At 41.6% G+C, this 25,461-nt stretch overlaps 1 protein-coding gene across 2 annotated transcripts in view; it reads left to right on the plus strand.

Annotated features, from left to right (window-relative positions):
- The first annotated feature begins 18,637 nt into the window (after nucleotides 1–18,637).
- RIPOR2 (RHO family interacting cell polarization regulator 2) overlaps nucleotides 18,638–25,461 on the plus strand; it is a 146,893-nt gene continuing 140,069 nt past the window's right edge. For both annotated transcript variants that reach the window (XM_060774914.2, XM_060774919.2), the window contains exon 1: nucleotides 18,638–18,729. In XM_060774914.2, coding sequence (XP_060630897.2) covers nucleotides 18,645–18,729 — 85 coding nt within the window. In that variant the 5' untranslated portion in view covers nucleotides 18,638–18,644. The remainder of the gene's footprint in view (nucleotides 18,730–25,461) is intronic.

The following is a 25,461-nucleotide window of genomic DNA, read 5'->3' on the forward strand; positions in this document are numbered from 1 at the left end:
TAAGGTCTGTAATTCTTCCCAATCACACACACTTCTCATTTTTAAACCCATCATCCCCCTAATTCTCTGAGAAATACCCACCCGCTTGCTGACCACAACACACAGCATCATGTCAAAAGACAGTGTGCCTAAACTGAGCCAAAGTTTTCACATGTTTCACTACAAGAGCATCATAATGCCTTAGGGCTCATTATCCAGTTTAGGTTGCAAGGTACTAAGGACTATTGGGATGTGCTATACGGGACTAATCATAATGATAGTTAAAATCTCAGATTTTCTTCCTTTGCAGAGCTATATCAATAAAAGTATCAACAGTAGTAAATAAAAGCACTTGAGTTTTTGGGGTTCCCTAAACTGTATAAGAGTTTATCTTTCTTCTTTCCCATGTTGTATTGCAGTCTGCATTGTTATTATCAAAAGCAATTTAGTTCCACATGTTGATCATAAGGTCCCCACAAGCAGAATCATCCTCACAATACCGTTGTGCCTGAAATATTATATATTCATATCTAAACAAATCATTTTGATTGTAACCAACGGCTGAGTGGTTCCCAGTTCTACACTTCAATCGTGTTCTCAAAATATTCCTAGCTTTATTCTGTTTCATTAAATATATACAAAGGAAGATGACTAATGGCTGAGTTATTCCTAGTTATATATCATTTAATCATATTGTTAATTTTATTCTATTATTAAATATATCCTAAAGAAAGTATAAAGCAAAGAAGGAAAACTGATGTTTTATGCAGAATTGACAGTATCTCTTAATTTCTGCCTTAAAGAAATTTAGAGGAGTGGGAGATATAGCATTTAAAACAACAGAAATAACCCCACAGGGTATTAGTCTGCAATTAGTTTTATTAACTTACTAAGAAACTGCAGAGGAAGAAAGAAGGCTTACAGAAAACTGCAAGTTCTGTCCCTCCTCCAGGAAACTATTGTATTTCTATAACAGGGGGACATATGGCAGGCTTTCTTGTTTGTATCACAGTCAGCTCTCCACATTTATGTATTTAATGTTTGTGGATTTGATTATTCACATATTAATTTAACATGTTCTCTCTAGGGATTTCTAGTTCCTCCAGCATGACTCTGGACATTATCACATGAGGCTAGAAATGGAGGTGGTGTTGCAAACCCATCTTAGGTTTTAGTTATATGGTCTGGGGCCGGCGTACCTGAGAGCCCGCTTATCCCCCTACCAACCCCAGAGATTACTTGGGTCCAAAGACCAAAATTTGCTTCAAGTCCCCAACATCCGGACTTACCATCTGTCCTCTACTAGGCAGAGAGCCTTCTCAATTGAGGCCCCTTATTTAAGGAATGCCTTGCCAGTTGAAACCCGAACCATCTGAGAGCTACTTGCTTTTTGGAAAGCCTGTAAAACCTTTCTTTTCCAACAAGCTTTCAATGGGTGAATAATTCGGGACTATGTCCTCGTTTTTACTGTATTTTAAAGTTGGTTGTATTGTTTTAATCTACTGTTGTAAACCGCTCCGAGCCAAATTGGGAGTGGCGGTATACAAGTCAAATAAATAAAAATAAAATAATAATAGTTGTAGCAAGCCAGGATAGGCACTATTCTTATTGCACCGGTCAGATCCTCTATCGCTGGAAGAAACTAGCAAGCGTGTTTAGCTTATCTCAACTGCTGGGACTAGTCTCCTCCCAATCCATGCATTGCCCATTTTTCCATGTCCCTCTTTTTTCCACACAACATTTTACTGAGAGGCAAAGTCTAACATTGTGTTCTTTTATATTATTTATATTAGATTATATTATGATATTATACAGCTTTATTACATAATCAATTAAAAAATCAATGCAAGTGCTGTAATAACACCCCTCATGCCATTCAAAATCTTTAACTGACTGTCCTTGCAGAAGATAAATTTTGGCCTCTGCCAAGACCTAAAATAGTGGCAACCAGTGTTGAAAATTACAACCTTCTTCAAGCCTCCCCTAGTAAGTTGCTTACTTACTTTATGCATGTACTGATATGCAGCTTTATTTCATTTGCTCTATGTTTTTCTGAGAAGTTGTGGGAGGGGCTGCAGACCACATGAGACTGAGACTGCTCAGACCTCTGACTCAATTTTAGACATCAGATTCCATTAGACTTTGGAACTGCTCAGACCAACATTTGCCTGCTGTTATTTGTAAGAGAGATGCCCTGTGCCATCTGCACACAGAGTTTATCCCAAACACATCTGTATCTGGACTGATAAGTTGTGTACCTGTGTATGCTGAACACATGAAGTTGTGAGTAAACCAAATATGTTATTTTTAACAAAGTCTACCTGGAGCCCCCGGTGGTGCAATGGGTTAAACCCTTGTGCCAGAAGGACTGAAGAACAACAGATCGCAGGTTTGAATCTAAGGAGAGCATGGATGAGCTCCCTCTGTTAGCTCCAGCTCCCCATGCGGGGACATGAGAGAAGACTCCCACAAGGGTGGTAAAACATCAAAGATATCCGGGTGTCTCCTGGACAACGTCCTTGCAAACAGCCAATTCTCACAAAATTAACATTTGTCAGCTGCAAAAGGCCACCCTACTCAGATCTGCACAGATATGGGAAGTGTCTGACATGTGATTGAATACAAAAGCCTTCATAGTGACCTTGTTTGCTGTGTACTAATCTAGTTGTGTATCTAATAATAATAACAACAACAATAATAATAGGAGCAACCCCAGGGGCCATCCAGTCCAACCCACTTCTGCCATGCAGGGAAAGTACAATCAAAGCACCCCCTGAATGGTGAGAGGGAAACAACAACAACAACAACAACAATAACTTTATTTTTTATACCCCGCCAACCATCTCCCCTAGGGGACTCGGGGTGGCTTACAAGGGACAAGCCCAAACACACAAGTAAAACATTTTAAACCAATTAAAACATCAGATAAAACAAACACAACGCAACTGAAAGCAATATAAAAACAATATGTTTGAAAGAAACATAGCTGAGGTACAGATTCAATGAGTGCAATACATTTTTACAGGACTGCAGGAAAGTGCAACAATACAATAAACTGGGCAGGAAATACTGTCATGACACATGTTGAGGTAGATCAAATACCAGTGTAAAGTGTGGGCCAGTGTAAAGTGCGGAACTTCAAGTATGGACAGAAAAGTTACTGGTGAGCTGCTTACGCAAAAGCACACCACAACATCCAGGTTTTTAGTTGACTCCGAGGGAGGACAAGGTGGGAGCCTGTCTGATCTCCCTAGGGAAGGAGTTCCAGAGCCAGGGGGGCCACCACCAAGGAGGCTCTCTCCCTCATCCCCACCAACCACGCATGAGATGGCGGGAGGAGAGAGAGCAGTGCCTCCCCAGAAGATCTCAAGGTACGCACTGGTTCATAATAGGGTTTTGGAAGCAAGGAAAGCGAGGGGGAAAGGCTTTTGGGAATGAAGAAGGTGAGAAAAAGACTTTTGGGGAAGGGAGCTGTGGGAAAAGGCTTTTGGTGGTGAGGAAGACAGGGGAGGGGAGGAGTAGGAAAGAGAGGGGCAGATTTTGGGGGAGGGAATGTCGGAGCCCTTCAGTATGCTTTGCGAAGCCCCAAGGGCTCCACTGAGCACACTTTGCGAACCCCTGATACAGTGACATTCCTGCAGAATTGTCTCCCAGGTTAAATCTGCTATTTTGCTATTGACAAAATATGTGCATAGATTAGTCAATATGACTAATTATCAAGAAAACATGCAGGCAAAATATGCAGACAGGTCCAAATTACAAACAAGTTACAAAACAAGATATTGGGTGTTTATTTGCACCCCATCTGTTAATTGAATCCAACTCTGACATTCACTACTGCTCAGCTGCTGAGATAGCTGCAGAGAGGGTCTATGAATGATTTGTGATTCATTAATTTGCACATGTTGCATGCAAAAAATATAGGTTGATAGGGTACATGTGATTACATTCTTGATGGAGTCAAGCTATGATTCACATAATGGGCACCTTCTGTAAAGTATAGTTCAGCCATTATGTATAGCTGAGCACAATGTGAAATCTCTGGCCATTCCTAAACCCCAGTGATGGCTCATTTAACTCTCCAGTCTTATTTGAATTCAGATCTCACAGAGCTCATTTTAAAATAATTGTTAGTTTTACTTTAGAATGAAAATCTATCCAGTGCAATTTCTGTCCATGGGAACATTTGGTTTGGCTGCTAAATATAGAACCAATAATAAAAACTTGTGTCAAAGCTAATCGTGAACCAGGTGCTGCCATCTTTCAAATATAGTTTGGTACAAAATGTGTCATGGCTCCTTAAACATGGCCATCTGTGATCTTTTAAATCATAAGTTCAGCATTTACCATGATAACAGCCTGTGTCAAGTTGAAATAGAGTTGCCTGGGATTATCTCCATTTTTACTATCCCATCTTGATAGGGTTACTCTGACTAGAACAAACATTTCAGTTCTATTAATGAAAGGGAATGCATCTGTCTCAATCAAACCCCAAGATTATGACACCTAGACAAATGAAATTTGTCATCAATACATGGGACCTGAGAGTGCATATGGCAATAATAATAATTTCATTTTACTTGTCATATCAACTTTATTCACCAGATGGCAGATCTAACCAACACAGACAACACTGCAGAGAAGCTTGGATACTTTCTACAGATAGCTGAAAGACATACATACATACATAGAAAGAAAGAAAGAGAAAATAGTCTGTTCTGTTGCCTGTAAATGGAAAACAGAGAAGAAAAGAAAAGTTGACTGAGCAATAGACTTGTGCAAGGATTCGTTTTGGCCGTTTGCCTTTGGTTCAGATATGGTTCAGATATGTGGATGACACCTTCACCATTTGGAGCCATGGAGAAGAAGAACTCAACAGGTTCCTGGACCATCTTAACTGCATCCACCCAAACATCCAGTTCACCATGGAAAAAGAAAATGAAGGAAGACTGCCTTTTCTAGATGTCCTAGTCATCCACAAACCAGATCAACAATTGGGTCACACCGTCTACAGAAAACCCACACACACAGATAGATATCTACTAGGGCTGGGCGGTTTCGTTCGTTAATTTCGTAATTCGTTATTAATTCGTTATTTTTTTGATAACGAAGCGATATTGAACCATTCAGGAGCAACTAAAAATCGAAATGAATTTTTCAATTCGTTTCGTAATTGTTTCGTAATTGTTTCGAAATCGTTTCGAAATCGTTTCGTTATTATTTCCGCATGTCTGGTGCAAGTTTTATAGTTGTTGTTTGTTTTATCAGTGAAAAAATATATAATTATCACACCAACAATCAACAACAGAGGGAGAGGGAAGCTTCAGAAGTTCCCCCTGTCCCATTTAGAGGTTTTTTTAGCGTATTGCGCGGTCGCGTCCGCCATTAATGAATCGATTCGTAATTGTTTTGTAATTGTTTCGTAATTTCCGAAATTTCATAAATTTCGAACTTTTTTAAAGAAAAAATTTGGAATTCTTTTAAAAATCAAAACGCAAAACCCCCCTAAAAACGAATCGAGTTTAGAAACAAATTTTTCCGTGGTTGCCCAGCCCTAATATCTACATAAAAACTCCCAACTATCACCCAAGTCAAAAAAGAAGCACCATTAAAGCCTTGGCAGACCGTGCAAAAAGAATCTGCGAACCCCACCTCCTCCAAGATGAACTGAATCACCTCAACTGGGCTCTCCAGGCCAATGGATACTCCACCTCAGACATCAGAAGAGCTGCAAGACCAAGAACAAGCCACGAGAGTCAAGATGAAGATCCACCCAGAGGAAAAGTGTTCCTGCCATACATCAATGGAACCACTGACCGCATAGGGAAGCTGATGAGGAAACACAACATACAAACAATCTACAAACCCACCAAGAAAATCCAACAAATGCTACGTTCAGCAAAGGACAAGAGGGATCCTCTCACCTCTGCAGGAGTCTACCGTATACCATGCAGCTGTGGACAAGTCTACATAGGGACCACCAAACGCAGCGCCCAGACACGCATCAAGGAACATGAAAGGCACTGCAGACTACTTCAACCAGAGAAGTCAGCCATAGCAGAGCACCTGATGAACCAGCCTGGACACAGCATATTATTTGAGAACACAGAAATGCTGGACCACACCAACAATCACCATGTCAGACTACACAGAGAAGCCATTGAAATCCACAAGCATGTGGACAATTTCAACAGAAAGGAAGAGACCATGAAAATGAACAAAATCTGGCTACCAGTATTAAAAAAACTCTAAAATTACAACAGCAAAACAACAGAGAGGAAACAACCAGGCACAGATTAACACTTCCCAGCAAGAGATTTTCCCAGGCTCAGGTAGGCCTTCAAATGCTAATGAAGGTGATCAGTTGAAACATTCACACCTAGCTGCAGCAGGGAAGAGCTCCTTGCCCCACCCCAGCCATTCCACAGATATATAAACCCATTGTCCTAATTCCAACAGACCTCACACCTCTGAGGATGCTTGCCATAGATGCAGGCGAAACGTCAGGAGAAATGCCTCTAGAACATGGCTCTATAGCCCGAAAAAACCCACAAGAACCTCGTTTGCCTTTGGCTTGTTTGGCTTGTTCAGATGGCTATAATGGCAAGGGCACAACTGCTATAGGGCTATAGGGTTCGTTTGTTTTTTTGCCTGAAACAGCCCACATGGCTGCCATTCGCGGCTACCTTCTCTTCTATTTAGTGGGACTGGGAGTTGATTCTTTTCATTTAGTGGGACTTGGAGTGGATACGCATGTTTGGGGACTTGGGAGAAAAAAAAGGATCTCTTAGGTAGGTGTGATTTTCTTTAAAAATATTAGGCTGGCTTTGAACTTTGAGTCGCCCTTTAGCTTCTTCTCTCCTCTCCTTATATTTTTTCTCCCTCCCTCCCCTCCTTCAGAAAAAAAAACTTTTAACCTAATTAATAACAACAACAACAACAACAACAGTAATTCCAGCAAACAGCAAAGCCTCATTCTCAGAAAACTACTACCTACCTACCTACCTACCTACCTAAACTTACTATCAATACCTATAAATTCATTCCTTTGCAAAGAAGTTATCTCTCTGTTGTTTATATTTCTCTCTGCACTCTCATCCTTCTTAATTTCAGTTAATAATCATAAGCATTTGGCTGTTGTCACCTAATAATAACAATAACAATAACAAAATTTTAGGGCTTCTGTGAAAGCTTTGCTACAAAACCCATTGTCTCTCTCTAACTACAGCCTTCATCAGGACATAAAAGGTTATTGTTGTAATAAAAATGCTATTCCAAAGAATTGTACCAGCAAGAAACACCAAGTTCTACCTGCCTTCCTTCCTCTACTAGACCAATCCTATCATATGCAATCTCTCTGCCTTCTTAATTTAAATTAACAATAATAATAAATATCGCTTGTCTGCTGCCACCTAGTAACAACAACAAAGCTGTTGGGCTTCTGTTATTTCTAGAAAGAAAAAAATCAGGGGATAACTTAAACATTATGAAACTTGGTGGGCCAGCAGTGGTAGATCTGTCCTCCAAGTATGACCATTTTCATGCTGATAGCCTTGAAAATGACGGGAAGGGGAGCCTGTGAAGTGCCCCCCACCCCCAATGCTGCGAGTGGCCTGGATCTAGCCAAATTTTCCAGCTGCGGACCAAAAACAACTATTCAGCTATCCACCCATGCAAAAACAGATATACAGGTCCCCTAAAATCCGGATAGCGGAAATGGCTCAAGGTTCAGCCAAAATGCACAAGCTTACTGAGTAATATAGATGAGGGAGAGAACAGATAGAGGAAAACAGATAGAGGAAAAAAGAAAAAAAGCGGGGGAAATAACAAAAGACTATGGGTATTTTTCATTTTTTGAAGCTGCACGTTAACAGCGATTTGCACAAGATTGACTAAGGTCACATGTTTATTAGTTGTGCTCACAAAAGTAACTGAATACTGAAAGACAACAATACAGAGATAAAATTATACATTCTTCATACAGTTATCTAATTATTTTAATAAAATTACATCAAGATGACTTACCATGGAAACTATTTTGCTATTGTATTTAAAAAACAATATGGAGATTGGTCAATAGGTGGCAGAAGAACTGTGTTACTGATATACAGGCCTAGATAACATGCATTGTAGGCAGACACGAAGGAAGATGGCTATTTAAACATTATGCAGATGTTTAAGAACATCTGATTCAAGCTGTTTTAATTATTATGTGTTCATTTTAATTTAGATTTTACATTTTTTGTGCATTTATGTCTCTAATGGCTTTCACCTTTGTTTTGAGAATTTGCCACTGAGTGAGACAGAATGCAATAATTAAACGCGTAAATTAATATACAACACTGAGGACAATTCAATTTTGACTAACAGTACCATTTTACATTATTTATAATCAAATCAAATAAGAGAGTTACAATTATAAAGCAATGCTCCATGCCCCCAGTGGCGCAATGGGTTAAACCCTTGTGCCAGCAGGACTGCTGACTGACAGGTTCGAATCTGGAGAGTGGGCCGAGCTCCCTCTGTCAGCTCTAGCTTCCCATGTGGGAACATGAGAGAAGCTTCCTACAAGGATGGTAAAAACATCAAACATCCGGGCATCCCAGGGGCAACGTCCTTACAGACGTCCAATTATCTCACATCAGAAGCGACTTGCAATTTCTCAAGTCGCTCCTGACATTTTAAAAAATCCACTATATCTGCTTTGAACTGGGTTATATGGCAGTGTGAGTCCACACTGCCATATAATCCAGTTTAATGTGGATTTTATACAGCTGTGTGGAAGAGACCTTGGATGTCAAGGAATAGAATATGGATTAGTGTGTAATGATTGAGGAGAAAACAAAATAACATAATGTATGAAATATTAAAATAGTAATATATTAGTTTCCAGGGGATATTAATCCTAGGGATTAATTATCATTAAGTATAAAGATGTTTACTCATTGATCACTACCCTGAAGAACTAGTGTACCTTTATGCCCAACAGTGATTACTGTATAGAGATGGTTATTTGGCATGCTATTTTGTTCTGATGGACATTTCAATACCTTCTAAAAGGAGCTGGGAAAATAGAACCACTTATAGACTTTTGAAAAGCTTTTGCTACCCAACAATTCAAAGTTTTCTATAGCTGATTTGAGTTTCAAAGTAACATATGTAGGTGTGACTTGGCTCAGCAGTTTGCATTTTTACTGTGTAATTGAACGTCTCATTCGCCGCAGTAATATTTCAAAATAAAACTATGGTGAGAGAACATGCTGACGTTCTCCCTTTTTATTCTGACACTTTGCATCCTTTTTATGGAAAAATGTGTTGGCGGCAGCATGGGAAGGGAAAATATACTCATGTGGATAAGCTTTTCTGAAATTCTTTTTTTACATTATCAAACTAGAGAGAACTAGTGTGGTGTAATAGTTTGACTCTGACTCTGGAGGTTAGCGTTCAAGTCTCTGCTCAGCAAAAGAAACCTAATGGTGGCAAGACCTAGGGAAATTCACACACTTTCAATATCAGAGGAAAACAAAGGCAAATCTTGAGAAGAAATTCCATGATAGGTTCACCTTAGAGCTGCCATATGTTGAAAACAACTTGAAGGCACACAACAGCAACAACAAACTGGACTATTTCATTAAAAACACTTGCCGAATTTCCAATAAACCTCACAACCACTGAGGATGCCTGCCAAAAATGTGTGTTATTATTAATAAATAGCTCAGAAAATTCACAGCAACCCAATTTTAGATTTGTTGGAAGTGCATTAGTCACAATTTGATGAAATTATATTGAAAGGAAAAAATAATTTAAAATGTACAAAGAAAAAGTACACTACTAATTTGCAAAGTCACATGTAAATATAGTCTATATTCTCTATAATTTTATCACCTTGATTGTATAATCCTCTAGGTCAGTGTGGCAGGGGGAGATGGGAATAGGAGTTGTCAGATCCTTCTGAGTAAAATTATTGAATTAATATTGGAAGAAAATACCAGAATTTGCTTATAGTCGGAATGTTTTTTCATCTGATACAACATGTACCTTTCCAGGAGGACAAAAAGACCATTTCCAAAAGTATATTTATGTAGTAGAAAATTTTCAGGTCAATATCTGTCAGTTATGTTATATTATTTCAGCTGGTATAAAAATGGATTGATGACGGGGTACAATAAAAAATGAATAGTCTGGGGTCCTCTAAAACTTCCCACACTAACCAAACAAGATCCATCTGTATCACTAGACACCATTAGGTGGCTGCTTGAGGCAGCAGATTTGAGGTGTCATGAAAAGGCTATACATCCTGAATTATTTTATTTGAGGGATAAGAAGATATCTTTATGGACTTTTCTGCTGAGAACTATATACTTCACAAAAAACAGGTAAAATATAGTTGGCTGAGTGTTGAACTATGATTCTGGAGATGAGGAAATGCAGTAGGTGAACTTGGGAAACTCACACTCTCTCGGTCTCAGAGGAAGGCAAAGACAAACCCTTTGTTTTCTAGGTGAGAAAAGATAAATGAGCAAGACACAAATAGAAGGAAGGGATGGATGTAAAGTTACTAAAAGCCAAAGCATGGGAAAATATTATGATTCCAAACACTGCTTGAAAACATTCCAAGGACAGATAAGTTCAAGAATGAAAATGAAGCAGTTTCAAAAGAAAAAAAGATAGAACATGAAAGAAATGATAGAGATGGGAAATATAGTAAATTATAACCTAAAGGTTTATCAAGAGTAAAGGTGACAGGACAGCAAAGAAAGGGAGCTGCAGGAGCCATGGTAGGACCAGGAGATGCAGTGGCACAGTGGCTTAAACCCTTGTGCCAACTGAACTGTTGACCTAAAGGTTGGTGGTTTGAATCCACAAGACAGGGTGAGCTCCTATCTGTCAGCTCCAGCTTCCCGTGCGGGGACATGAGAGAAGCCTCCTACATGATGGTAACACATCCAGGCATCCCCTGGCCAACGTATCTGTAAACGACCAATTCTCTCACACCAGATGTAGCATGCAGTTTCTTAAGTTGCTTCTGACAGGATAAAAAAAAGCAAAGAAAGGAAAAGGTAAGAGATAAGAACAGCCTATGACATTCACGTGTTTGCCATATGTGAGCAGATAACTAAAGGGCACATAAACACACATGGTGTAGGATGCTATATTAAACTAAGAAGATCCAATAAGGAAGTGGAAGTCAATGGAAGGGAAACTACGAGGGGTATTTTTTAAGTAAGGTCCATTTTGTTGTAGACACTAGTAGTTCGCGCATACCGCAACGAGCGCATGCGTCGTGTACCAGCATGCCTTGGGAACAACTGTGCTCAGCTTCTGCTCTGTAGCTAACCTGTACGGTTCTGTTCTGTGCTTTAAAAATGTTTAAGACTATCAACTCACCCGCCGCATGTGACGTTCGCTCAGTGATACGGTTTTTGTCAGCAAGGAACCTGCCTGCTGCAGGAATTCATTGACAGATTTGTGAAGTGTACAGTGATCCTGTTATGAGTGAAAGCAAAGTGCATAAGTGGGTATGACAATTCAAAGATGGCTGTGACAACGTCCATGATGAGGACCGCTCCGGTCGCCCTTCTTTGATTACAGACGATTTGGTGGCTTCAGTTGAAGCGAGGATTCGTGAAGAGGGTATTTTAAAATTGGTTCAGAGGTATGATAAGTGTTTGAACAAACTTGGCAACTATGTCGAAAAATAGAGTGAAGTATGTACTTTCTGAAAATAAATTTACTTTTTTGAAATAAACTTTCATTGTGTACTTATGTTCAAACGGACCTTACTTAAAAAAATACCCTTCGTATAAAGGAGAAATGTGGCCAAAATAGCATATAAAAAACAACAAAAAATATCACAAGTTAAGAATGGAGAGATTGTGAAACTAAGAAATATTACTTTTCTCAGGAAAAATGCAACTGATGGTCATGTTGAAAGAGGACAGGAATATATGTATAATTAATATAAGATCATATAATATTATAAGAGCAGCAAGCATATAGCACCTGGGGTTTCTATTAGCTGAAATCTTGTGATATTTCCATATAACCACATAGACTGTATCCATTTTTTATTTCAATCTATTTTACTGCTTTTACCTTCTTTCCTTATGACTGAGGCTGTTAAAAACATGTCAGGCAATATTTATGATGAAATGAAAAATGAAAGAAACTATACCTGTCAACAAACCTAATTAACATATCAATTTTTATCCCCAACCCACACACGCACACCTGCTGCTGTGTTTCACTTATGAATGCAAATTTTGTATTCTAAAGCAAGTGTGAGTGACTTTTGAAAGAGACAGTGGTAGCTCACAGATCTAATTAGAGAAATGACACCTCATTCATGTGAAGTTCCTTTTGCCTTTCAGTGAGGGTCTTTTGAGCAGTTTCATACATAGGCCTCATTAAATACTAAAGTCACAGTCATCCCTACCTCAGTATTTCTGATTTCTCTGTATGGCTGTAAAAACTGGGCACTGAAGAAAGTTAAAAGCTTTAGAATACAGTTATTTTAAGACATGTGTATGAATGTGCCTTCAAGTTGCCTGTTGGCTTATGGCAATCCATGAATTTCATGGGCTTAATTCTTGGGTAGATCCCGACCAGAACTGACAATATGTGCATTTTCCTGTTGTAATTTCCCCTTTTGCCACTACTGTTGAGCTCAAATCTTCTCACAATAAAGGATGTTCAAGCACAGGTATCTGCCCTGTATCTTGCACAGTGAATAAAGATGCATTTCCCCAGTTTTTGTGGTGTTTCTTTAGCCTCCAGTTAACCCCTTTCTTGTTCAGCAGTTAAATGGTTTCCTTAGTTTCATACTTCTACTTTTTAAAACAAAGTGTTGCTTTGTGATTTATTTAATCATCTAGTAAAGGTAAAGGTTTTCCCCTGACATTAAGTCCAGTTGTGTCTAACTCTGGGGGTTTGTGCTCAACTCCATTTCTAAGCTGAAGAGCTGGTGTAGTCCATAGACACCTCCAAGGTCATGTGGCTGGCATGACTGCATGGAGTGCTGTTACCTTCCCGCCAGAGCGGTACCTATTGATCTACTCACATTTGTATGTTTTTGAACTGCTAGGTTGGCAGAAGCTCACCTCGCTCCCTGGATTCAAACCGACAACCTTTTGGTCAGCAAGTTCAGCAGCTCAGAGGTTTAACTCACTCCATCATCTACTTTTATGAAAAGGTGGCTTTTGTGGTCTGCTCATATTTCTTTTGCTAAAATTTGGGTTCTTTTTTGCTTGTGCAATATTTCCTCTTTTGTTGGAGAAATTGTTTATCTCTGATAGCTTCTACATTGTTGAATCTACATTGTAGAATTAGTGCAATTTGATATCACTTCAACAGACATGACTCTATGCTATGGGATTCTGGGAGTTGTCATTTTACAAGGTCTTTAGCCAAATAGTGCTGATGCCTCATCAAACCACAACTTCCATGATTCCATAGCATTGAGCCATGATAGGTAAAATGGTGTCAAATTGCATTAATTCTAAAGTATAGGCATACCTTTCTTTTGTCTATTGGGCTTGGTAGTTATGTTTTCTGAATTTCATGATGCACTCATCATAAGTAAGTAATCCTCAGAAGTGTTGAAGATATTTGACCCTATGCCCACTTCACCCCTTTCTTTTTTGCCAGTCATTTCACTTCTGAGGCCCCTTCCACACTGCCCTCTATCCCAGGATCTGATCCCAGATTATCTCCTTATCCCAGATTATCTAACAGTGGAGACTCTGGCAGTGGACACTCAGGGCCCTTCCATGCAGCCCTATAACCCAACATTTCAAGGCAGAAAATCCCACAATATCCACTTTGAACAGGGTTATATGAGTCCACACTGCCATATATCCCAGTTCAAAGTAGAAAATGTGGGATTTTATTCAGCTGTGTAGAAGGGGGCTCAGTTTAAAGCAGATAATATGTGATCAGATCCTGGGATACAGGGCAGTGTAGCAGGGGGCTGAGAAGCTGTGGATTGTTTCAGTAGTAATTCCAAACAAATTCTGGTGAATGTGAAAAGGAACAGAAAGGCAGTGTAAGGATCTGAAGAGACATGTTATGAAGAACAAGGGGCTGTGGATTCAGACAACCCAGTTCAAAGCAGATATTGTGGGATTTTCTGCTTTGATATTCTGGGATAAAGGGCTGTGTGGAAGGGTCCAAGGAAGGTAATTTTTTAAACCATGGTTTTGGATCAAGCTGAAACAACAGGTCATGTCATAGGGCCCAGTACTGAAATACAGAGTATCTGATTTTGATACAGAAACAATTGAACAATGAATCTTTTCGTGAACAGGGTATGGGTTTCTTGAAATGAAAACTTAAGCCAGTCAAAAGAGTGGTGTTCTCAAGTTTCCCCAGGAACGTTTGGCTCAGCTCAGCAGTTTTCACCAGTTTTAAGTAACTGAGCAACAAGGAAGAGAGTTCTTTTTACATTACAGTATGTAACACAATTTTTGTTCCTGGGTTATAAATGTCATTTTCTAATTGGATCTATCATAAAAACATGGGAAAGGTTTAGCAGTCTGCAAAACTTTGTTTTTGCAGGACATCCTACAGTATATTTTGCTATTGTTTTTCAGTGATTATCTCAAAGAGTCTTAACCAATTCAACATAGTTTTTGGCAGCCACAAAAGTTTCTGGAGTATAACAACAATTTTCTAAGTGCTGCACAATTAAACAGGAAATAACACTTTCAAACCAGGAACATATTTTATTTTCAAATTTTGTTACATGTTATAGATTTTGAGAGGTATATCTTCCTTTGTACACATAAATTTATATTTATCATGTCAGAAGTGAATTGAGGGTACAGATATAATGTATTTTAAAACACAAACAAAGTTAAAACCTTGGCATTATGCTAAATATTCTTTGATCAGAAGCTGGACAATTGGAGTGCCTCTGGTGTTGCTTTGAGAAGGTCCTCCATTGTCATGTGGCAGGGCTCAGGTTGCATGGTAGTAGGTGGTCTGTGGTTTGCTCTTCTCTGCACTAGTATGTCGTGGACTCCAATTTGTAGCCCCATTTTTAAAGGTTGACTCTTAATCTCGTGGTGCCAGAATGCAGACTGTTCGCGCCTTTCAGGTCGCCCAGTCTTCTGAGTGCTCAGGGAAGAGTTTCTCATCCAGTTTCAGCTACTGATTGAGGTTCCAGGTTTTAGCCTGCTATCCACATTATCTGAGTGTGGGCTCAGATAACCCAGTTCAAAGCAGATATTCTGGGATATAGGGCTGTGTGGAAGGGCCCCAAGAGGTCTGCTTTGAACTGGAATATATGGCAGTGTGGAATCAGGTAACCCAGTTCAAAGCCGATCTTGTGAGATTTTCTGCCTTGATATTCTGGGTCACATGACTGTGTGGAAGACTGACAGTCTAGGGTGAAAAGAGTGGGCAACAGTCCTGACAATATGCAACAAAATTTGAAAAAAAAAATAGGTTCCTTGTTTGAAAGTGTTTTTTTCCTGTTGATTGCGCAATATTTACACTGAAAGTAGTTGTTACCCTCCAAAACTTCGTTTTTGTAGCTGCCACAGACTATGTTGAATGAGTTGAGACTCTATGATATAATTCCTTAAAAAACTAAAGCTAAATGTGCTGCAGGATGTCCTGCAAAAACCAAGTTTGGTACTGTTCCACTATCACGGCAGAGGCCACAAGGGGGTGCTAGAGAGAGAAAAATAGTCAATATTATGTGGGGGGGGGGGGATTGGAAGAGGAAAGCACCCCATTTTCGCTGGTTATTCCTTCTCCCCACTTCCCATTTAATAAACTTGGGTTGTTTCCATGAGGGGGACATGGGTGTGTGTGTGGGTGTGTATGTGTGTGTGTGTGTGGGGGGGGGATAACAGGAAAACGGGGGGAAATGGTTTTACTCCCACCCATAAAATTGATTATCCATCTATGTTTAGCTTTGGAACCACTTTTGGAGTTCGCCCGGATAATGGAATAGTACCCAAAGTTTTTCCAGTTTAATAAACTTTTGGTTGCTGTGAGTTTTCCAGGCTGTCTGGCCATGCTCCAGAAGCATTCTCTCCTTACATTTCGTCCACACCTATGGTAGGCATCTTCAGAGGTTGTGAGGTCTGTTGGAAACTAGGCAAGTGATGTTTATATATCTGTGGAATGTCCAGGGTGGGAGAAAGAAGTCCTCTATTGGAGGAAAGTGTGAATGTTGCAATTGGCTAGCTTGATTAGCACTACAATTGCACCTTCAATGCCTGCTTGCTTCCTGCCTGGGGGAATCCTTTGTTAGGAGGTGTTTACTGGCCCTGATTATTTCATGTCTGGAATTCCCATTTTCTGAGTGTTGTTCTTTATTTACTGTCCTGATTTTAGAATTTTTAAAGTACTTTAATAAACTTTTCTTATGTTTTTATGATAGAACCAAATAGGAAATGACATTCATAAACCTGGAACAAGAATTGTGTTATATAGACCCCTTTCACACAGCTGTACAAAATCCACATCCTGCAGTATGCAGGCTGGGGTACAAACACACTGGTAACTACCCTGTCCTACCTCCATTTTCAGAGCCAGCTCAAGGCATATTAATGCATGATGAGAACTTTCTATATTCTCTTCTCTATTCTCCAAATAGCAGAAATACAAAATGAAATGGCAGACTTTGCAATACTGGATAACAGTGAGCTCTTTTGCAAGACTAGAATAGGTCCATGTGGCACACACAGCTGGGTCCTCTGACATAGGAAGATCACCAGAGGGTTCGAAAGGAAGGCCTTGTGGTTGCTGCTCCTCACCATCTGCCCACTGAGCTGCCTTCCTCTTCCCTACCCACCTTGGAGATTTCCTCTGTAATATGTTTTACAGAACCCGAGCAGCATTCAATGCATCAGGCGATGCCAATGTCTATCTATGGTACATCAAAGGAAGAAATTCCTTCCAGTTCCCCCAATAGTAGTTTCATATTATATATTTCATTTTACCACCTGAGCATGGTTTTAGTTTTTGGAATTTGTCTAGAAGAATGAAGTCTGAATGAAATTAAATACCTGCCCTTTGCTTCAGTGTAAAGAACATGAGCCAGATTTGGGATTGCCTGTCAAAATGTAAATTCATTTCCCAAGGTTTAGTAAAGGCAGGCCTGTAGCCAGGATTTTGTTTGGGGGGGGGGGGGAGCTGAGTTTGATGGGGGGGGGGGCAGCTGAGTCTGAGTGAAAGAGGGTCTACCCTAGCAAAACTTTTGTATCATTACCCCAATATCCCCATATTGCATATGGGATATATTGAGCACGGTGATCAGAACATGATAGGAATAAACATAACAGTTTAAATAATGTACCAGTAAGGCCTTCTCGCGGACCACCATGAGAATTTCGGGGGGGGGGGGGTTGAACCTCCCCCCCCCCCCCCCCCGGCTACATGCCTGAGTAAAGGTAAAGGTTTTCCCCTGACATTAAGTCCAGTTGTGTCTGACTCTGGGGGTTGGTGCTCATCTCCATTTTTAAACTGAAGAGCCAGTGTTGTCCATAGACACTCCAAGGTCATGTGGCCAGCATGACTGCATGGAACGCCATTACCGGTGGAGCAGTACTTATTGATCTACTCACATTTGCATGTTTTTGAGCTGCTAGGTTGGCAGAAGCTGGGGCTAACAGCGGGTGCTCACACCACTCCCAGGATTCAAACCGCCAACCTTTTGGTCAGCAGGTTCAGCAGCTCAGAGGTTTGATTGACTGGGTGAAAAATCCCAGTTCAGAGATACATATAACCCTTTGTGTTTTCAGACAGGGATAGCAGTGTGTAGAAGGCCCTTCCACACAGCTGTATAAAACAGGATTATCTGGCAGTGTGAACTCAGCTAATCCAGTTCAAATAAGATATTGTGGATTATCTGCCTTGATAATCTGGGTGATATGGCTGTGTGGAAGGACCTATTGTGTGGTCAACTGCATTCCAATATATTGATTCTTCAACGTTCCCCTCAGGCCCTGGCTCTCCATCCCTTCTTGCTTCTATGCATTGAACAAAGTGTTGCAGGGTCATGTGGCAACCTGTCTGCCCAAGGCAGGCATCCTCAAACTGTGGCCCTCCAGCAGTCTGGGCCTCCAACTCCCAGAATCCCTAACGAGCTTGTCCACTTGTCAGGGATTCTTGGATTTGAAGGCCCCAAAAGAGCTGGAGGGCCGCAGTTTGAGGATGCCTGGCCTAAGGCCTGCGCCTCAGAACGGACAGGTATGGGACGTCGGCACGTGTTCCTGAGAAGAGGCGGGAAAGGGGCTTCCTCTCCGCCCCGCTCACAGCACAGGTGCTTGTTTTCCCGAGGTCACCTGGAAACGGCTCCCCCGGCGGCTCTCTCTGCGGGCGGGATGGAATTACGCGCCTCTGGCCCTCATGCATAAAAGATGGGGCAGTTGCGGGCGGAGGCGGGAGACGGACCGCTGCCTGGAGCGCCGCCGCCGCCCTCGCCCTCCTCCTCTCCCTGCTCAGGGGCTTCTCCAGGCTCGTCGGGCCGCATGCCCCAGGGGCCCAGGGCGACGCTGGGGGGCCAGGCCTCCCGCTGGGCGCCGCCGGGCGCCGCCTCCCCTTCCCCCTCGGCGCGAGGCGTTTCGCCGGGCCTGGCGCGACGCCTCAGCCACGGGCGACGACGGCGCCTCCGACGCCTCCGCCTCCCCCGCCTCCTAAGGCTCTGGCCCATGGAGCTCTCCCCGCGCCTGCCTTGCCGCTGCCCCGCCAGGGACGCCCCCGGGAGGCGCCGCGCCAGGAGGGGGCCCTTCGCCAGTAAGTGCCACCTCCGCAACAGCAGCACCACCACCACCAACAGCTCTTCTCCCCCCCCTTCCTTCCTTCCTTCCTTCCTTCCTTCCTTCCTTCCTTCCTTCCTTCCTTCCTTCCTTCCTTCCTTCTTCCCTTCTTTCTTTCCCTCCCTCCCCCTCCCTTCCTTCCCCTCCCTTCTTCCTTCCTTCTTGCCATCCCATTTTATTTCCTTCCTTCCTTTCTTCTTCCCTTATTTTCCTCTCCCTTCTTCCTTCCTTCCCCTCGCTTCTCGCCATCCCACTTTATTTCCTTCCTTCCTTTCTTCTTCCCTTATTTTCTCTCCCTTCTTCCTTCCTTCCTTCCTTCCTTCCTTCTTCCCTCCCTTCTTCCTTCCTTCCCCTCCCTCTCCCTTCCTTCTCCTCCATTCTTCCTTCCTTCTTCCCTCCCTTCTTCCTTCCTTCCCCTCCCTCTCCCTTCCTTCTCCTCCATTCTTCCTTCCTTCTTCCCTCCCTTCTTCCTTCCTTCCCCTCCCTCTCCCTTCCTTCTCCTCCATTCTTCCTTCCTTCTTCCCTCCCTTCTCCCTTCCTTCCCCTCCCTCTCCCTTCCTTCTCCTCCATTCTTCCTTCCTTCTTGCCATCCTACTTTATTCCCTTCCTTCCTTCTTCCCTTATTTCCCTCTCCCTTCTTTCTTTCTTCCTTCCTTCCTTCCTTCCCCTCCCTCTTCCTTCCTTCCATTCCCTCCCTCCTTCCTTCCTTCCTTCCTTCCTTCCCCATTCTTTCTTCCCTCCTCCTTCCTCCCTTCCTTCCCCTACTTCCTTCTTTCTCCATTCTTCCTTCCCCCTCCTTCCTTCTTCCCTTCCTTCTCTCCTCCCCATCCTTTCCTCCTTTCCTTCCTTCCTTTCCCCTCTTCCTTCTTTCATTTCTTCCCCTCCTTTCTTCCTTCTCCATTTTCCTTCCTTCCCCCTCCTTTTCCCCTTCCTTCTCCTCACTTCTTTCCTTCCTTCTTTCCTTCCCTCCCTCCCCTTCCTTCTATCCTCTCCCTCCCTTGTTCCTTCCTTCCTCTCCCTTCCTCCTTCTCCCTCCCTCACTCCTACCTTCCTTCCTTTCTTCCTTCTTCCTTTCTTTCACTTCCCCTTCCTTCTTTCCTTCTTCCCTGCCTTCCCTCCCCCTCTTCCTTCCTTCCTTCCTTCCTTTCTTTTTCTCCATTCTTCCTTCCTGCCTCCTTCCTTCCCTCCCCATTCTTTCTTTCCTCCCTTCCTTCCTCCCTTCTTTTCCTCCATCCCCCTTCCTTCCTTCTTCCCTCCCTTCTTCCTTTTCTCTTTTCTTGCTCTCACAGCCCTTCAAAGTGATAGGAGTCACTTCTTCTTTTCTGCCTCAAGGTGTATCTGTAGCACTAATACAGGCTGTCCCTGAATTAGAGTCCCTGAATTACAAACATTCTACTTTCAAGTGAATTATACTTCAAAACAGAGACAACAGAAAGTGAGAGAAATCTACCCCTTGGAAGAGAAATTCACTCCCAAAAGAGTTATGATGGGGAAAAGGTGTCTCCACTGAAGCTTTCTTACTCATCCTTGTTTCCACAGAAAGCCACATTTTTCAAAATCCAATGATCACAAGGAGGGAAAGTAAGGGGAAATCTTCAGAACAGAGAGGTACAGACAGGAAAACAAACATCATAGGATTGTCAGTCCTATGCTGTCCAAAGCTAATCTATCTCTTTGGCTGTAGTTACACTTAAACAATGAGCCTGTTCCGACTTGCAAACAAATTCAGTTGAAGAGCAAACCCACAAGGACCTCTCTTTTTTGTAACTTGGGGACTGCCTGTACAGTTTTGGCACCACTTCAAACTGCCAGAGCTCCATGCTAGGGGATCCTTGGGGCTGTATTTTGGTGAGGAACTAGAGTTCTCTCTCAGAGGAGCCGAAATACTTTGTTAACTACACCTCCCAGGATCCCATAGCATTGAGCCATGGCAGCAAAGGTGGCACCAAACTGCAAGCGTTCTACAGTATACAGATGCACACTCAGTCCCACTCCCCTTCCCATTGTGCTAGGGTCAGGCCCAGATTTGTGTGGTTGTTGAATATGTTCTTTTTCATTCCAGGGGTGGGTTCCCTGCCTTCATGGCCATGCTAGAATGATTACAACCATTATTTTTCACTTTTCTGTCTGCCCTGCTGCTGACCTAAAGCAAAAGTTATTTGTTTGACCGCATTTCTTCTATTCTAAGCCACCATAAATTGTAAATATACACATTAATTTCAGTACAATTGACAGAAAAAAGCTTTATTTATATATGTATAAAACGCATGTATGATTCTAATATGCTTCTGCCTTTTAGAGATATTTATATTGGGGGAGGGGGGAGTACATCTTATAATTGAAGAAGTACAATTATATGAATCCTGCCTTTCACCCAAATGTGGGGCCCAAGGGGACTCTATATGTTGTAGTCATGAAAATTGGTCCCAATGGGCCTGATCTCCTGTCCTCCCTGAGACTGACTAGCAAGTGAACAATTGGGACATGAGTGGAGCTGAGGAAGAAACATCAGTTTTAGGAAGAAGGTTTGAAGGGGGACAGGGATGTTCCTCTAGTCTTTGGTACAAACCATTCCCAGTGTCTACTGTGATTCTGTGAGCTGACTATTCCAATTATTTCATCATATAAAGGACAAGAGGACATACTGACAAATTGGGAGGGAGGGTAGCTGTTCCTTGCGCTGTCCCTTTAATTTCCCTCCACTCTTTCCCTTTTGCACTGTGCTTACCAGAATTTGGTTTTAACTGCTGCACCATCTTGACAAGAGGGGTGAGTAGGTCACAGAAGTTCCTTGTTGCTGCTCTGTACTGTTTCTGTTGGTGTTGGAGTCATGAAAATGGGCTCTTAGGGATCTGTTGCCTTCCCCTAATACAGACTAGTCAGTGAGCAGTTAAGACATTAGGTCAGTGAAAGTGAGGAAGGAGAAACATAATTACCTTCACTTTGTCCTGTCAGGAAGGGCAACCACTGCCCTGTCCGGAGTGTAGGACCGTGGTTCTCAATTTGTGGGTCCCTAGATGTTTTGGCCTTCAATTCCCAGAAATCCTAACAGCTGGTAAACTGGCTGGGATTTCTGGGGGTTGTAGGCCAAAACACCTGGGTACCCACAGGTTGAGAACCACTGGTGTAAGAGAAGGTGGGCAGCCAATCACAAATCCTCTCTCTTTCGGCAGCTGAGATTATTAGGAAGGGACAGCAGCCCCTTGATAACTGTTGAATATTGACTTGTCTGAGCCAACTCTTTGCAGCAGTGATATAACAAATCAGTAATCACAGTTAGCCAATTGACAAGGGAACAAATATGAGTAATTAGGGTCTCACTATGCTGGGGAAAGTGGAAGGTAAAAGGAAGAGGGGCCGACCAAGGGCAAGATGGATGGATGGCATCCTTGAAGTGACTGGACTGACCTTGAAGGAGCTGGGGGTGGTGACGGCTGACAGGGAGCTCTGGCGTGGGCTGGTCCATGAGGTCACGAAGAGTCGGAGATGACTGAACGAATGAACACAAATGAGGTCTTTGTGCAACTCATTTGAAATGTGGTTCTGGAGATCTGTGTGCAATTTATCTGAGATGTGGTTCTGGAGATCTGTGTAGAACTCATTTGTACTAACATTTCTTCCTAGAGCAATGGAATGTTTTCTCAGGCCTCTTCTGCGTTGCCATATAATCCAGATTATCAAAGCAGATAAAACACATGCCATATAAAATCCAGATTATCTGCTTTGAACGGGATTATACAGCAGACTCATATAATCCAGTTCAATGCTGGATTATCTGCTTTGATAATCAGGATTATATGGCAGTGTAGAAGGGGCCTTTGATTGAGATGATATGATGAAGTAGATAAGCTATGTTACTGGGTAAAAGAATAGCTTGAGGTTCCCAAATACCAATTCACATAACATTCCTCTCCATCTAACTAATGATTTTTCAGAACAGATACATAAATGTGTTATATCCCTCCAGAACAGTGGTTCTCAACCTGTGGGTCCCCTGGTGTTTTGGCCTACAACTCCCAGAAATCTCAGCCAGTTTACCAGATGTTAAGATTTCTGGGAGTTGAAGGCCAAAACATCTGGGGACCCACAGGTTGAGAGCCACTACACTAGAGCACTCTGTGTTAACAAATTTCCTTAAAGATTAAACTAGGATTTCTAGAGAGGTTAACTTGTTCCATGATGATTTTGATTAAAGACAGAAAAAGAGGGGAAATGAGGTAGGGGTGTATGGATGAAAATAAGTTATTTGCTATGACAGTCTTAATTAAGCCTGAGGATAGATACTCTGTGAACTGATACTTCAAAATGCAGGTATTCCTCAGTGTTCTTGGGTGTTTTAAAGCAAAATATTTGGAACTAGAGGCAAAAATAATTTGGAATTAATAGGAATTGTTTCCTAAACTAAAAAGAAGAAATATTTTGAATCCTCAAGAGGCCACTTGGAAGTATCTTCCAAATTATATCCAATTATGTCTTCCTTTTCTTTGATTGGCCTCCACTTTTTTATGATCTCTATTTAGGTGGTCTAACTGATAGATCTGTGTTGTTTTAACATGTCAGGAAAGCTGGTTGTGTAGCCTGATCTGTTTTCTCCTTTTCTCTCTGTTTTGGTGTTCAAAGGCATTTTGGAGAAAGCTACCATCTACTAGGGCTGTTAGTAGCAGGCACATAAAACTGCAGTACGATTCAGCTAGAACAAAATCAATCTTTCATTGCGTTGTTTCCAGCACTCACACTGTTGTAACATAATATTTAATTTCTGTATTTATTCAATCCTCCTTCACCATCCTCTGAATGTTAATGCTACTGCAAGCTTCCAGCTGGACCAAGGATAAGAAAGAAAAGGAAGGACTGTGAGTAATAAAAAGACAGGAGTTCCTTTTCACGAGACTTTGCTAATTCAGTTGTGCCTATGTACTGTAATATTCAGAACTAATTAGCAAGAGCACACTTATCTCTGGTTGAGTGGGGTGCTCAAAAGACTTCTGTTCTGGCAAAACCTGAAATGGAAAGACAATAGGAAGGGTGTGCATTAGCTGCTTAGAAATGAAGAATTATTTGGGGCTTTTAGGGAAGTTTGAATTTTATCAACACCCAAAGATGTAACCCAGAAGTGTCAGATAAACTTGTAAAAGAAGACTTCTGAGAATGTGCTTCAGCATCACTGTAATTGCTGCTTCTCCTTGTACACTTGTGATATAGAGGAGAAGAGGGACTGTATCCCAGTTGCAGAGCTCATTATTCCTATGCAGTTTTAGATTCAGATTGTAGTTTCAGTCCCTAGCAGTCAGAAGAACATGACATTAGTTCACAAAAACGCTGGAATATTTTACCTGAACTGTGTTCTGAAAGAGAAGACAGAATTCCCTCAAAGGGAAAGGAGAATTCCCTCATAAGCAGGAAGGAGAAAGAGCATGCAAGGGAAGCAAAATTGAAATGCAGGAGAAAATAGGTGTATTTTTATCCCTTAACTAAAGACTACAAAACAGGTGTCATGAAACATTTGCCAAAACAGCAAGCATCTATTAACGTGTTCTATACATGATTGGTGAGAAATGGACAACTCAGATCTCTTTTTTGGGGGGGACGGGACTATCAATCCCATAATCTCTGAGCTAGCAGTGATCATTCTGTGTGTAAAATCTATATCTTGTAATCTTAGAAATATTTTCCCTAAGTTCTGTCCAATCCACAAATTGCGCAAAGCTCCTTTAAACTTTTTCTACATTGTCAAATTGGACCGTTATTATTCCCTCCTACAAAAACATTCCTTTGTCTGACACAGCTGCTCACCTTGCATTGGGCCTCTGTTGTTGAATAGTTTTTGTTATTTTGCAGTCGCTTCAACCTCAAGTAGTGTACATGCTGGTTGCTATGACAGCTCAGATTCTTGCCAGCCCTTGGGTAGCTGATAGCATGAATATGCTATATGGCAAAAGAGAAAGCCATTCATCAGAGCAGCTGCTCAGAAATGTTCTCTTATAACATCCTACCAACATGGCATAGCCTCCCCTGAAAGATATTTAGGGGAGGGGGCCTGTTTAAATGTTTTAGCATGCCTAAATTATCTATTATTTCAGATGACCACAGGTGGTAAATGTTTTCTTTTCACATGTGTTTGTATTTTATTGAATTCTATCCACGTTCTCTGTTTTTGGGGTAAATATTGTTTCAGTTACCACTGTACTGCCAAACTGATACAAAAATTGTAACAGGCCACATGTGTCCCTGCTTTTGTTCAACCCTCATTTAAAAGATTTATAATCTTTTGACTAAAATTACAATATTTTAATTATAAATGTTTTCCTCTTACAAACTTTATGCTTCAGAACTTATGTAAACAATAGCAAGAACAATGACCAAAAAAACCCCTGACGTTCCTCACTGTATTTCTGAAATAATACAAACCAAAATTTGGAAAAGGTAACTTTTTGATCAATAGCTCACAGTGTCCAAGCTGACTGGCTGGTTCTGAGAATTAGAATTTATTTTTGTTTTGTTTTGTTTTTAACAAACACCCTTTCTTTCTCTTGAGGAGACCAATTCCATCTTTAAAAGTCCAAGTAAATCCTTGGTGGTTCTGATGGATGTTCTAGTGCAGTGGTTCCCAACCTTTTGCTGACCATACCCCACCTAAGCATCTCTAAAACCCTGATTTAACCCCCCACTCCCCACTCCAGTGCCATATAATTCTTATTATTCAAAACGT

The sequence above is a fragment of the Anolis sagrei genome, chromosome 4, assembly GCF_037176765.1.
Source record: "Anolis sagrei isolate rAnoSag1 chromosome 4, rAnoSag1.mat, whole genome shotgun sequence".
Lineage (NCBI taxonomy): Eukaryota > Metazoa > Chordata > Lepidosauria > Squamata > Dactyloidae > Anolis > Anolis sagrei.